A 14,284-nucleotide genomic window follows, 5' to 3' on the forward strand; every position below is an offset into this window, starting at 1 on the left:
TGCCCGTAAAAAGCGCTTTATAAATTTCTACCACTGTCAGTCTGCCCTTTTGACCTTTCATCTCCCCTGCTTTTAGATTGTCATCCCTCTTGTCGTTCCTGTGTGGGACCCTTGGCCTCAGACTGCCTCCGCTGTCTCAAACCAGAGGAAGCCCTCCTGCCGCAGTCCAGTCACCTCCAGCACGGCGTCTGCACAGCTGGATGTCCCGCTCACAGGTTTCTGGATTACATGCAGACATGCAGAGGTGAGTACATAAGATTTGTGGTTTAATTTGTTCCTTTATCTTTGCTGTTCATTTACCAAGCCAATTATCAATCAAGTCATTTTTGCATTTTAAAACAGATGAGGTAATCAGCAGCACTAATGTAGTTTATTGAATCCAAGCAAACTCCAATCAGAGCACAAAGGGAAATCAATAATAAAGCAAACACAATGTTGTTTATTTTAGCAAACAGGGGCTTTATTTGAATACACTAAATGAAGTTTTTAGGCATGGATGAAACATAATTCAAATGACATCACTGAAAATGAATACAAATATTTTTGAGGAGGGAGCCTCTAAATATTATTATTAGTATTATTCTATTTTCAGAATTATAATCCAGTGGTGGCTGCGTAGGATTGATTGATTTTTTCATTACAAAATTTACAACAGATTTTTATCTTAATGAAATATTCTGCTTCAGTTCGGATTTTACATTCATTAAAGAAAGTTAATTTATTAAAGAATACTTACTCATTTAATCTGATGAATCACTTCATTCAAATTGTGTATCTTACTTTTTTGATGATGTCATAAAATATCATTTTAATTTGACACAATACTAAACGTGTAGACTGAAGTTTGGTCTTGATTTGGTGCTTGGAAGGCATCTAGAATCGCATGTGTTTGCGTAGACTTTGTGGGTGTGTTTCTATTTGGAAAGGGAAGATAGTGTGTGTGGAGACACCTGATTAGGTTGTTTGTGAGTGTGAAATTGTGCGTGTAATGGGCTAATTTTTAAGGTTTTAGGTTTGAGGGGATAGTCTGTCAAGTGAGAATAATCACCCGCCTACCAACACACACACAAACACACACTGCTGCAACTACTACCTCCTTGCCAGTTTGCCAGGAGGTTATTTTCCCGTTTCTCTTTTTTTTTTTTTTTTTAATGAAGCAGGACAACAACGGAGAGGAAATGGAAGATGAAAAGACTGTAATCAGTTTTCTCTACCTCCCTCATACCTCCAACTGTGTGCTGTGAAATTCTATCCATTTACCACAATCACCGCTCTACAATCTTCTTACGTCCCTGTTCAGTCTTTGTGCCCACTGACCATACTGCATTCAGTATTTGGCAGGGAGAATGGTATTTGTTCTACCTGCTGTCTCTTCCTCAAGCATAGCCAAGTCATTCGCCGACGCTGGCATTTTGTTCAGCTTTACTTTCCTCTCTGCTCAATTTTCATCTGCCAGAGCTGCTGTTACTTGAAATGAGATAAAGCACACACTGTGGTATTAAAGCCGCTGTGTACATTAAGGTTGAATTTCAGGTATTTACTTCACAGAGAGAGACGTTTGAGTGCATCAGTAACAGTGGTTTTGATAACATGAGATGCCACTGACGTGATCCTGATCTCAAAGAAAGATGTTGCACTCATACCGCTCAGTCTATTGCAATGTTTTCATCATTCCTTTTTAGAGTAGTTATTGTTGAAAGTCTTTTTTTCAGTGTGTTGTTCGTATTGTACTAATTTATGACCTTTGCATCACCATATCCAGCTAGTACTCTAAACTAAACCATTAAATAGGCTGTTTGACATTACCTTTTGAAAACCGATGACTAATGACTAATATGTCTCATCTGGTGCCCCTATCAGCAGGACACTGTTATTTGTCTGTACCTTTCATAATGTATCTATAAAAAATCCCAAGTCCCAAGTTAAGACCAACTATTCCCTAGCCAGACCATGTCCTGAACTTTGTGTTTTGAGTCCAAAACAGACGCTTCACCAATATCAATGTGATTGTAGGTTTTTTTTTTTACAAAGTAACATTAAGTTTCATAAATGTACAGGAATAATTAACATTTTTTAAAATGTGAATTTATTACTTGGTAGCATTCAAAAGCAAACTATTCAGGTGAGACTTAAAGTTTTACTTCTGTGATGCAGTTATATTCGTTTTCTGCAGCAGTATGTTTTTTGTTACTCACAGTACGTCCATGGCTCTCTATTGGTCTGCTGGCCTGCACTGCCAAACATACCTTTCTTTCCTGCTCACACAATGTGATTGGCTGCTGATGGGTTGATTGAAATGATATCTGTCATCTGTAAACTAACAGTTGTCTAGCTGCAAGGGTTTTTGCCTTTTACTTATGGGAAGACATTTCAACTCTTTCTTGATTTTGTCCAGTTTAATCTCACCAGATTCATGACTTAAGTCCGACTCAACTTCCGGTCATGTCACTGGAGGCCACACCTTTGCGAAAAGTCATGGGACTGATTTCTGATCTGTATGGTTCACTATGGTTTCAACAGTTTTAGGCAGATAAATACCTTGGTAAAGGTTAGGGATAGATTATGGTCATGGTTAAAAGAAACCAACGTAGACTGTTGTAGGGAACATCGATCTCCCTAAAATGTAAGATACAGGAGGTGTGAGCCTAAAGGTACACACAGTGTTGCAGTATCCATTGTTTATGTAGCAAACACAGACACACATTCGGGAAATTAAAATACTATAAAAAGCTTTTGTATTCATTCACTGTTGGACTGTCCTATTGTTTATCATGAAAACTTGAAACTGGTTTTAACTGATTTCAAAGCATGAACATTGGAGATCTGCAGCTGCATTACTTCCTTCCCGCTAACAAATTATGATAATAGGCGTTGTTTGGAGGATCTGCATGGCCGCAGCTGGATATAGTTGTATACTTTGGGCACATACGTGGGCCGGGCGGCTGGGATAAATGTCATGTTTTGGCCGCGGTCTCTTCAGTGACAAACCATATTTGGAAGTTCCACTTCCTTCATCCTCCTTCACGTTTGTGCTGCGGCTGCAGCTGGATATACTTGGATATCACACGTTGTTGCTTCAGATAAGTCCTTGTTGTGTGTTTAAAGTCTCTCAGCAGCTGCGTTTCAAGGTAGGAGTACAGTTTTGTGATAATGTCAATTACAGGGTGCTCTGAGGAATGTCTTTATAGTTTCCTGTTAGCTGATGGTTCCTGGATACTTAAAGCTTGGAAACACTGTAATTTGCTTCCGTTGTTAATACTTTTCCCAGAATTCCTGTGCTTCTCACTATGAGAGGAAAGTGAGTGAGTATTAACAAGACTGAAAACCTTCCTGCTGGTTTGCTGGGAGTAGTACGGGTTTGCAACCTTTTTAGGGGTCACAAAATAATTATACTAGACCAAAGACCTATGCATATTTGCAGTTTCTGGTCTCCTGTTTATATTACGTCTGCCTGTAAAGTAAAATTCTTCATTTTGCATAAAACTTGGGCAGTTCGAAAATGTAGCCCTGTAGCAGGGGCAGATTTTAGGGATCTTTAACCTGAAAACATTTAGGCATGTTTTGTCTCCTTACAACAGTTTTCTTCTAAGGTCAGAGCGTGCCAAGCACCAGAGAAAATTGTGTTTACTTTACCTGTATTGAAGAGCCATTAGCAGTATTGGATTCCCTTAATCATCCAGGAGGAGACAAATCGATGGGTCATACTGAAGTGGAGTGTCCGCTAACACCCATTCATCTCTGTGATCACATGGGACCAACACACAGCCAATCCAGGAGCTACAGTGGGTTTCAGTTCCAAGTTTAAGGCTATTGTCACTAAATGGAAATTCGGGTTTATAGCAAGTCTTGTAAAAGTATTCTCAATAACAAGATACGGTATAAAGGAGAAACATCAGATTAACCAGCAAAAGGAAGTCAAATTGCAGCATGGGTGGAGGTTTGTTACAGTGCAAGAAGAAATTCAGTCTGTTTGATGTTATTTATGTAAATTATTTTTTCATTTAGAAAGGTAGATCTTTATTGTCCCTCACAGGAAATTTGTCTTCACAGTATGTACAGAGCCTCAGACATACCTAACATATACATACACATAAATTAACCAAACAGCATACACAAAAACACTTTGCATTCACTGCTGGGGAGCTTCATTTAGTGATGCTACTGCAGAAGGCACAAAACTTTTGCTTTAGCGGACCCAGTTTCCTGGGACCTGTATCTGATACCTGATGGAAGCAGTGTGAAGAAGGGGTCGAGGGGGCCACTGGGGCTCTTGTGCAATAGTATGTGCTTTACGTTTGGTGGCTTTACTGGTGAGATCAGAGAGGTTGGGTGTAAGGAAGGCCAATTATTTTTGATGCGGTGCGAGCGATGCGAATAAGTTTGTTCCTATTGATGGCAGTTAACATATTGAAGAAACAGGGAGCAATAGAGGAGAATGGGTTGGAGTATGCTCTTGTACAGTAGTAGCAGGTGACTGAGAGTGATTTCGGACGCCAGAGAGTCTCTGTTGACAGCATTTTGGGTGTCAGTAGTGTGTTGATTAAAACTTAGTTTATAATGTAGGGTGAGTACAAGGTATTTGAACCACCATTTCAACAGGTTCGTTTTAAATGCAGGTGGGGTTGTGGGAGATGTCCTGGGCTGTTTTGTGTTTTCTGGGTGCACTGACTACTAGTTCTTTAATTTTACTTCTGTTCAGTTGGAGGTAGGTGGGAGAATTGTCATTGAGGAGTGCAAGTGTAGCAGTATCATCAAAGTATTTGAAATATGTGGTAACAGGTGAGGGACTTACACAGTCGTTGGTGCAGAGGATGAACAGGAAGCGACCAAGGACACTTCCCTGTGGAGCTCCGGTGTTGCTGGTAATGATGGAGGAGTTTGCCTCCTTTTGTGATAGATCCTTCGGTGCAGTGCGACACATCATCAATAATGTAACCTGGGGTCATCAGGGCCTGGATACATCAGACACCCTCACCCAGAGATCCAGCCAGGGTAGATTAGACCCCGACTTGTGTCTCAGCAGCACTCTTTCTCATAGCCATTTAGAGCTAAATATATTTGTTTCAAAAGACAACGTTCAGGTGGAAGGCTACAAATGTCAGGTATCCCTCTCTCCATATTTAGTGTTCTGTGTTGTGTGTGTGTTACAAAACACCTGAATATGTCTTGAACAGCATTTTCAGTGATGTGATTTGAATTATGTTTCATCAATGCCTAAAAACTTCAAATTGGATTTCTGCTGTATCCTGCTCACACAGAAAACTGTCTTTGTTTGTTATACTGAAAATTGGATTTGAACTGCTTGCCTCAGCATAGAGTTACATCGTACATCAGCTATTGTGTCTGACTGAGTGCTACTTATCTAGATCTAGTTTTCTTTCATTCTACGCTTCCTAAAGTAGGCTCAACACAGTGAGCTGAGGATCAAACTCGATAAATGACGTGTCATTAAAGCTCTATTACCAGTAATATGTAAAGCAGTTGTTCTATTTTTCCTCTATTCTCAGTAACAAAGCTTTCCTTCAGTGCTTCAGTGGTGTGTCAGTGGGTTCAGGTGTACATCTGGCAACAATGGAGGCCATTGTACAAATGTGTGTGAGTGTGTGTGTTACTCTGACAGATACTCAGACCTTCTTAGCAGCTACTGGCCTGAAGCGAAACATGTAAACATACACACTTAGAGACCCCCCCCCCACACACACACACACACACACACATTAAGTGGGCCGGAGTGGACGGCTATCAGATGTCTGAGAGCAAATTCCAGGCTGTAAATCCCTCTCCTCTCCAGTCAGCAGCCCTCCTGTGCAGACAGAGATAGTTGCTTGTGTAGGAGGTTTAATGCTGCTCGATCAGCAGGTCGAGCAGCAGCACACAGTCACACACAGGAAGGGTTAACACACACCTGAACTGTGTTGGATCACTTTTCATAGTATCAGAGACAATACAGTTGTTGTCTGTTTTGAGATTTTGGAATAGAGGCTGTAGATGGAATAAGGAGCGGCAAACAATATTAATGCATTAATGTTACAAATACAAGTCAAATAAAGGTTGTGGCATGTGGTGATATTCTGTAACGTTGCTTTACACTTAGACGGTGTTAAGGGACTGAAGGGATTGAGGGAAGTTATGATATATGTTAAATGAGGTATGACAGAAAGATAATTCAACTCAAGCCTGGGTGTGTTTGAAATCTGTAGAGGCTTGGAGTAGAAAAATTTCAACTCATCCATTTTAAATTCAGAATTTGACTCTAATTCTGCTTATTGCTTTCAATCTATTGTTTTCAATCTACGTCTGGCTTTTTTCTCCATTAAAGTCTGTCAAAAATGTCACCTATGGCTTGCTGGATCATGCTGGACATGTTGGCCTGAACTCTTGAGCTTTCACAGCAGGCGAGCACCAGACACTTTTGCTGGTGTCAAACACAAAATAGCAATGCAATGTGTTTCTTGTCCATGCGCTCCTCTCTCGTGCCTATTTTTTTGAGTGTGAGGTCCTCTCCAGTCCCTCTTAATCTGAATCATATTTGTCTTTTTTGAAAATTAGTTTTCCTGGCCCCTGTTCCTGTAGCCAGTTTGGTTTGATGACCCAGCAACAAGCTTCAAAGCCTGATAACATTACTGCAAGGTTCACAGAGGTCAACAAATACCTCCAACATGTTAATCTAAACATGTTCATTTTGTGGAGCGGCTCTTAGCTTTGGGCACAGGCTTTAGATTGACAGGAAGTATGTGAATGAGATGAGGTTTGCCTGAAGGATGGCAGGGGGTCACTGTGCTTAAAGAGCTCAGTGATTCAGGAGGATCTCTGTATCAGTTTACTTCTCCTTTGCACGACAAATAAACAGTAGTGATAATTGTGGCCCCCAGTAAGGATACCTCTTCACCTTATTGCCACTTTGTTACGACTGTATGTGTTCTCTGTGCTTTCTCCATGTTTTCCGCCCCTAGTTCTGCCTCTGAAGTACTTCAGATGATTGCTGAACAAGGTCCACCTGGCCTTGGAAGGTGGGCTTTAAAAGCTCCTGCGCAAGCGTCAGAAAGGAGGCTTCTTGATTTGGGACTGCTGGTCTTGCTGCCTCTCAGCTTGGGCATTTTTTTGTTTTTGGTGTTCTTAATTTATCGTGTTGTTATGTTAATAAATTCCCTTGATTTGGTTGTTTTAAAGGTGTTTGTGTGTTAAGTTTGGGTCAGTGTTGGGATGTTGTTCGCCCCAAGTTGCCACCAAAGGGTGGGGCGTAACAACCTACATTTGGAGGATTTCCCAGCACAGCTGACTGGATGGGTACCCCATGGAGACCCACAGGTAGATCCAGAAAAGCTGCTGGGGAAAATGACATGTAGGCTTTTCCCTTTTGACCTTATAGCCTAATAAGTTGTTAGAAAATAGGTAAGGTGAAAGATGGAAACCTGATATCTTTCATTACTAGTTGAGTGTAAGTTACTGCAGATTGATTAAGGAGAATGAATAGAAGTGATTTATAACACAGGATCACAACTTCCAGTTTAGATAACAGTCAAGTCGGACTGAGAACAGCAAGAGTTTTCTCAACGTATTTGTAGCTCCACTGTCAGAGCAGTTGTCTGTTGCATTGCCATTTCCTCAAAACTGTCTCTCACAGATGTGCATACCATAACACAGCAGAATCAATGTGAATGATGCGTTAAGACACTTCAGAGGAATGAGATATAACCATCCACTTGTGTTTCTGCTGTGTAGCACACAGAACTCTCTGCTGCACTAATGTAATGATCAGCTCTGTGCTGTACCGGGAGGAATATTCGTCGAAGGCACCCAGGAGCACTCACACCCCCAAACTCATCGACTGCGTCCACCTTAAATTATGACCCTATCAGCGCGAAACAAAGTAATGAATCCGACTCTTTGAGCGCATGAGCCAGATAATGTGTGATGAGAACGCCTGCGCACATGAATTTGGGTATTACAGGAATCAGTATGCGTTTTTAACAAATTAGATATCCATGCTGCAATAAAAGAATGAGAGGCTGCCTATCATTCTTATTCTCTCCTCTCATTAATCAAATAAGTTTGACAGGAAACTCCTTTAATATGCCTCTAAGTGTGTGTGTTTTTTTTTTGACTGTTGATATTAAGGTTTGTGCGAACTGAATGTGAACATCGGACCAAGATGAGTCCTAGTTGGTGGTGTGTTTACGGATGAACAGACATGTTGGTGGGTGGTAAACCCAATTACGGAAACATATAGTTTGTCTTCTCATCTCAGCTAACCAATTAAGTTGCCATATTTGATGGAGAACAAGGGGATTATGGGTAGGCAGCGAGGAAAAGGTGGGCGATGATGGGACGTCAGATTGATGGTTTTGACTGTAACTGTCGTGACATTTGAAGGTTGTCACTCTGACGCTGAGGTGTTCCTAAAGGGTAAATGTTTCTGTAGGTTCACACACACACACACACACACACACACAAACACACACACACACTACAGTGTTGGCTCAGGTAGAGCACCAGCATGCTCCTGCCAGTGGCTGTCATGCAGAATGTAAACAAGAGCCGGATACAGCTGACAGCCCTCTCAAAGAATCCAGAGAGGAGTAATTATAAACACACACTTAATTCAGTGCATACACAAACACACTTGGTGCTCCTGGCCGGTTGGTGACAGGCCTTTTGTCTTTCATTCCCACCACCACCTCCAGCCGTCGTTGGGTTCTTGGCTGCCAGAGCTGATAGCGCTGCTCAGCTATTTGTCTTCGTGCTGCCAAAACAGACATCAAAGGCTGCACAAAAGGCCGCTTTCAGGGCAGCAGTGGTGTGGATTGAAGGGTGTCGGGGCATCTAGGGAAAGGGTAAATAATCCAGGGACCGAGCGGTTGCATGGATTTGAAGCCAAGTGTAAAAAAAGAAGCAATGTTGCAGTTGCCCAAAACATCACACATAAAGCTGAATTACTGGTTAAAAACGCAACTGTGAAAAGAAGCCAGCAAACTAAGTCAAATGTATTCTTATATTGTTATCTTTATCTTTACTTCTAAATTAAAATTGAATTAGTTTCCTCTGCCTATTATTGATTAATTACATATTTATTTCCTTGCTTTTATTTGGAGCAAAGTTACCTGGTGTAGCTTTATCTCCCTACCTGCAACTTCCAAATTCTTCAGAAATGAATCATCCTAAAATGATCCGTGTGGAAGTTTTATTTCATTCTCTATACTAAATAGTCCAAACTAAGGAGTGGAGCATATTTCAGAAGTATTTGCTGGCTTGTGGCCCTCTTGGATCAGGCTCTCTGAGTTGGCACTGACTCTGGTGTTAATGCGTAACTTCTGATTGGTGAAGCTGGCTGCTGTCCTCATGTGAGTGTTACATTACTTCTAAGTGGCAGAGCTGAATAAAATCTATTGAGAATCAGATTCCAAAAAATGCCAACTGGGATGGAACAAGATACAGTAGTGTGGCCGCAGGATAACAAATATAGTGGCAAAATGGGCTGCAGTTCAGGCCTAGATGTATAGACTTCACTTGTTTTTATTTTTAAGTGTATACCTTTACAGCAATAAGAGCAGTCATCCTTCATTCAGATTTGATGCACATAATCTGCATTTCTACAGTAGATCTAAATTAGTAATATACACAGCAAAACAATCCTCAGTTGACTTCCCACCCTAACAGTACAGTCCAGGTTGCTCCTGGGTGCTTAATAGTAAAAATGAGTAGGCCACTCATTTTATCACTTTATTCTTCTCATTGAGTCTATGGGAAAGTGGTGAGGAAGCACAGTTGGGGCTCGAACACCCTTTGTCTCTGGCCATGGCTTTAAATGTTGTTTTTTTGTGGTGAATATGAAAACTGTTCTTTGTGTCCTTTTCAGAGTGTGATCCCTCTTGCTGGCTCTGTACTGGGCCATCTGCAGACAACTGTACGTCCTGTCCCTCTCCATCCAGCCTGCACGAGGGCCGCTGTGTCTCAAGCTGCCCGCAAGGCTTCTTCATCCAGGACAACCAGTGCCAAGGTGAGAGGGAACACGCACATATTTTTATTTTTATATTTGTGAGGACACCAATTTACATGATACATCCACTTGTCCCCAGCTTAACCTTAAACCATAACCCTAAAACCAAAACTCTTATACAGCCCTTTGAAAAGGTGAGGACGGGACAAAATGTCCTTGCTTTCCAAAGATGTCCTTACTCTCAATGTCAGAAGCTGTTTCTCACAAAGAAAGCAGTGCAATAGCACACACACACACAGATTTCACTATCCGTGAAATCTCCACTCTATTTTCTTGCAAATCTTGATTCTTGGTGTTCATGCCTATTATAGTGTTTTATAATACAGTTATGTAACAGATGCTTTAACTTCCTCAAATATAATTAAACAATCACTGTTGTCATTGTCATTAATAGTACCTCTACACCAATAAGACTATGATCAAGATAAATGTTATTCTCACACCAGTGGGACTATTATTACTGTTGTTATGGACTGTAGCTTGCCTGCAGCTGTTGATGCCTCGGTCTAAAACTTTAATCAATAATAAACCACAGATGCTGTAAAACATTGCAATTATTGGCTCACCTTCTTTGACCCATAGAAACTTGTTTCCACAGTAGTGTAAGTAAGAAAACATGTCCAAAATGTTTTTTCCTGATTGACAGGTGCACGTGGTTAACACCACTGAGACACTTTTGCTGGAAGGAACAGAGGAATAAAATATCTTCTGCATATTGCGAGGAAGTCTAATGCAAACAAAATTCAAATAATAAAGGTACGATTCCAGCAGTTTTCATGAAGGTAGGCAGGTTTTCTTTGAATGAATATAGACCATTTAAAATTTAAAATAAGATACACCATACATTAGCAAAACTGTAATTGTACTGACACTGACTGTGCATTCAGACCAAACGCGAATTTAATCCTCTCCTCTTGTTTATCGCTGGACTACTGACAAGTGTTCACACACAATAACATAACGCAAATAAACACAATCCGTGATTACTACAGCTGTATGAACCCAAAGTACATGAAGTAGTAGTCCAACAGAGCTCCGGGTGCTCGACGCTAACAACATCAGTGGAACCGGATGTGCACGGAAGATCGCTGCCGAGAAGTTCCAGTGAAGATAAATCAATGTTGGAATCCCAAAAACTAAAGTAAAAAGCTAATTTAATGAAAGCAGTTAACTCCAAGCTCATCCCGCGGGTAAACAGCGTAGTCTTCAGGGCATAATCCAATCCGACTTTGGGTGTTTATGTGTTCAAAAGCTGCAGTGCTGCTCTGTCCTCGACTTCTCCCCCAAGTCTAGCAGTTCTCCGTAGGCCAGCGGCATTTTTCTCCTCCTCTCTGCCCGGTCCTCTCCACACAATGTTCCGAAACCATCAGTGACGTCCGGACAATCTCAACACTGACTGGCTCAAAACTTTGACACAAAATTTGTTTGGCTAACTTCGGAGATAGGTGTTAAAAATCTTGTTAGTGTTCACCACATAATTTCATTTTTTGTCAGATAAGGCCTGTGGTGAAAGTTTTGAACAGATTGGTGATGATCAGTGAAGGTGTACTTCAAGGTCAGATTTAATCCTAGACATCAAAAGCTCTACATAGCAGCAAGCTAAATACCGTAGATAAAATATAAACATGTGGTGTTACATGTACAATAGCTAATACAGCATGTTAACAACTGAAATAGCTGGGGGGACAGGGCTCTTCTGCATGTCCCCCCACCGCCTCTTTAATGAAAATCCATTTGTTCTAATCTCCCATTCATTACATCTGCTCAGTTTACCATCTCTGACCTCATTTAAAGCAAGATGACCCCTTCTATCTCCCATCTATCAGTGTTGTCTTGAGGCGTACTCATTTTTCTTGTTTATCTTGAGGAAAACATAAACCTTTGGAAAACATCATTGAATCTTCAAACTCTGGCTGAGTTATTGAAATGGCAGACACAGACAGATACCTAGACACTTAAGAAGAATGATGGGCTCGGATTTCCTTTCTCCCCGGGATACCAAAATAAATAGGGTTTGCTTACTTGGCCCTCAGTGTTGATTGGCTCATTAGAAGCTACCCAGATACCTTGAAGAGGTATTGTATTTCTGTCTGAAAGATAGTAAACTTTTACTACAAAGTTTTGGTGCTGGTGACTTTTCACGCTTGGCAATAAACAATGTGTAGTTAAAGCTCCTTTTAATCAATATTTTTTTTATAATGGCAATTAATCAAATGACTATGAGTAATGTGAAAGGGTGGCTCATGATGAGAAGACCGCAAGAATTATCATCAACTCTGCATTTCTTTTAAGCTCTCTTTTGTTTAATAGTTTTTTGAAATTTTAGTTTTACTGTAAGTTTCAATCTCAGAGTTTTTCTCAACCCTGTTTGCTGACAGGCAAATAAGCTCTGATTAACCCACCAGCTGGTTAAGAAAGAGGAACATCTAGATCTAAAGCAGAGCTAAAGGGAGAGGAAATATTGGATTCAGGATCAGGTGGCTAGAAATTAGAAAAACAGATCTAAATGAATGATGACGTTGCTTTGTGTGTGGTAGATGTGTAACTTGGCAACTATTTGCTTACATATCTGCTATAACAGCTTTATAAGATGATAATATGTTAAGGATGTTTGTTTTTAGCTTGTTTTGGAGTTCCTCTGCCTCCAATTAACTTCTAAATATATATTAATTAATACAGTGTTAGTTAGTTTAAACACAAGAAGCAGATAGATTGTGGTGGCGCCTGTCTTTGCATGGGTTTATTAATAACATGCGTTTTAAGGCTGTGGAAAAGGGTTTCCATACAATTTTGCGTAATAAATTGTCAGTTAGGAATAGGGTAAGGGTTTGGTGGGTTTGAAAACATTTCTTACATGAGAGTTTTTCTGGATAAAGACACAGTGTGGTAAACAGTGACAGGAACTGAATGAATACCAACTTTGACCAAATGGTTGTGTAAAGGTTCTCACTCTGGAAAATTATTTCTTAAATATCTGTCTGCTGCAAATGTTGTACCTGATTTCCCTCTCTTTTGTGAGTGGATGGCCATAATACCAAATAGTGCATTAGTGTTAGTACCTAATGACTAACACCTCAAAAGCTTACAATGTGCTTGATGGTTGGAAACACAGTTACAGTGCTTAATAAAAACCTCTGTCATATGTTCATACCCTCTTCTTCCTCTTCTTCTTTCTCTTAAATCCCATTTTTTCCCGTTTCAATCTTCTTTTCTATTCTCCTTTCCTTAACTCCAAACTCTCTCTTCTCCTCTCCTTCTCATTTATCCCCTCTTCTCTCCTTCCTCTCTGTCTTTCCCCACCCTTCTCCCTCGCCTCCTTTTTTCAACTCTCTTCTCTTCCATGCCTCCTTTCCCCCACATTACTCCTCCTACATCCTTTCTTCCCTCCATTGCGCCTTTCCTGTCTCCTCTGTCCTTCTCACCTAACTTTCATTACAACTTTAACCTATTTTCTCCCATACCCCCCACCCCCCATTCCCTGTCCTCCCTCTCCTCCCTGTGTCCTCAACCTCCAAGCATGCCACCCGTCCTGCCAATCTTGCTCCGGGCCCTCCCAAGCCGACTGCACCTCCTGCCCCTCGCTGGCCTCGCTACAGAGCGGCTACTGCAGGATGAGCTGCCAAGAAGGGCATTTCCTCAACGCCGTCACTGGAGAGTGCCTCAGTAAGTCACCCTGTGTGTAAATGTGTGTCTGTGTTTGGGTGTGTGGATGGTGTCTTGCACATTTGTATGCCATTTGTGCAAAGCTTTCATCTCACACTCTGTCATAAGTGCTTGTATTTTTAACCAGAGTGCCCCCCGTGGGAATAGAACTACCAACTCTGCCAGGGTTAGTGCCTTGCTCTGCCCGCTGAGCTTTGCTTGATCACACATGCAGAGACGTAACAAGTTTTGTAGATGTGCGTGTAGCTCCAATAACCTGCATTATGCATGAGATATGCCAACCATCTTTGTAAAATAGATGCTTTACTTAAAAGCTCCTGCCATCTGTTTCTTTTGAATTGTTGGGTCTAAAATGATGTGCAGAACTGCACGCTTAAGTAACGAGTCACCGTTTTGTGTGTGTTTGCTGAAATCTCTGCAAAGAACAAAGAGTGGGGTAAAGACAGCAGCTGATCAAAAGACAAGATTTGTGTTGAATTTTATATTGTGGCACACAAGTCCATCCTTTTTTCAAAGCACTTTCCAAATAATTACAGAAATCACAGCCTATCATCACAGCTGGACTTGATCCTGATTCACTCTCACCTACCTAAAATCACTGATATCGGCCGAGTCAGACCAGTT

The 14,284-nt window shown here is 41.0% G+C and overlaps 1 protein-coding gene across 1 annotated transcript in view; it reads left to right on the forward strand.

The window, feature by feature from the left end:
- Positions 1-14,284, forward strand: part of fras1 (Fraser extracellular matrix complex subunit 1) — a 246,426-nt gene that overhangs the window by 135,604 nt on the left and 96,538 nt on the right. The window contains 3 exon segments of the mRNA XM_038703512.1: positions 77-244; positions 9,857-9,997; positions 13,514-13,660. Of these exon segments, the coding sequence (XP_038559440.1) occupies positions 77-244; positions 9,857-9,997; positions 13,514-13,660 (456 nt within the window).

This window comes from Micropterus salmoides, unplaced genomic scaffold (genome assembly GCF_014851395.1).
Source record: "Micropterus salmoides isolate LMB-PRFRI ecotype aquatic unplaced genomic scaffold, ASM1485139v1 Ms_hic_scaffold_7, whole genome shotgun sequence".
Classification (NCBI taxonomy): Eukaryota; Metazoa; Chordata; class Actinopteri; order Centrarchiformes; family Centrarchidae; genus Micropterus; species Micropterus salmoides.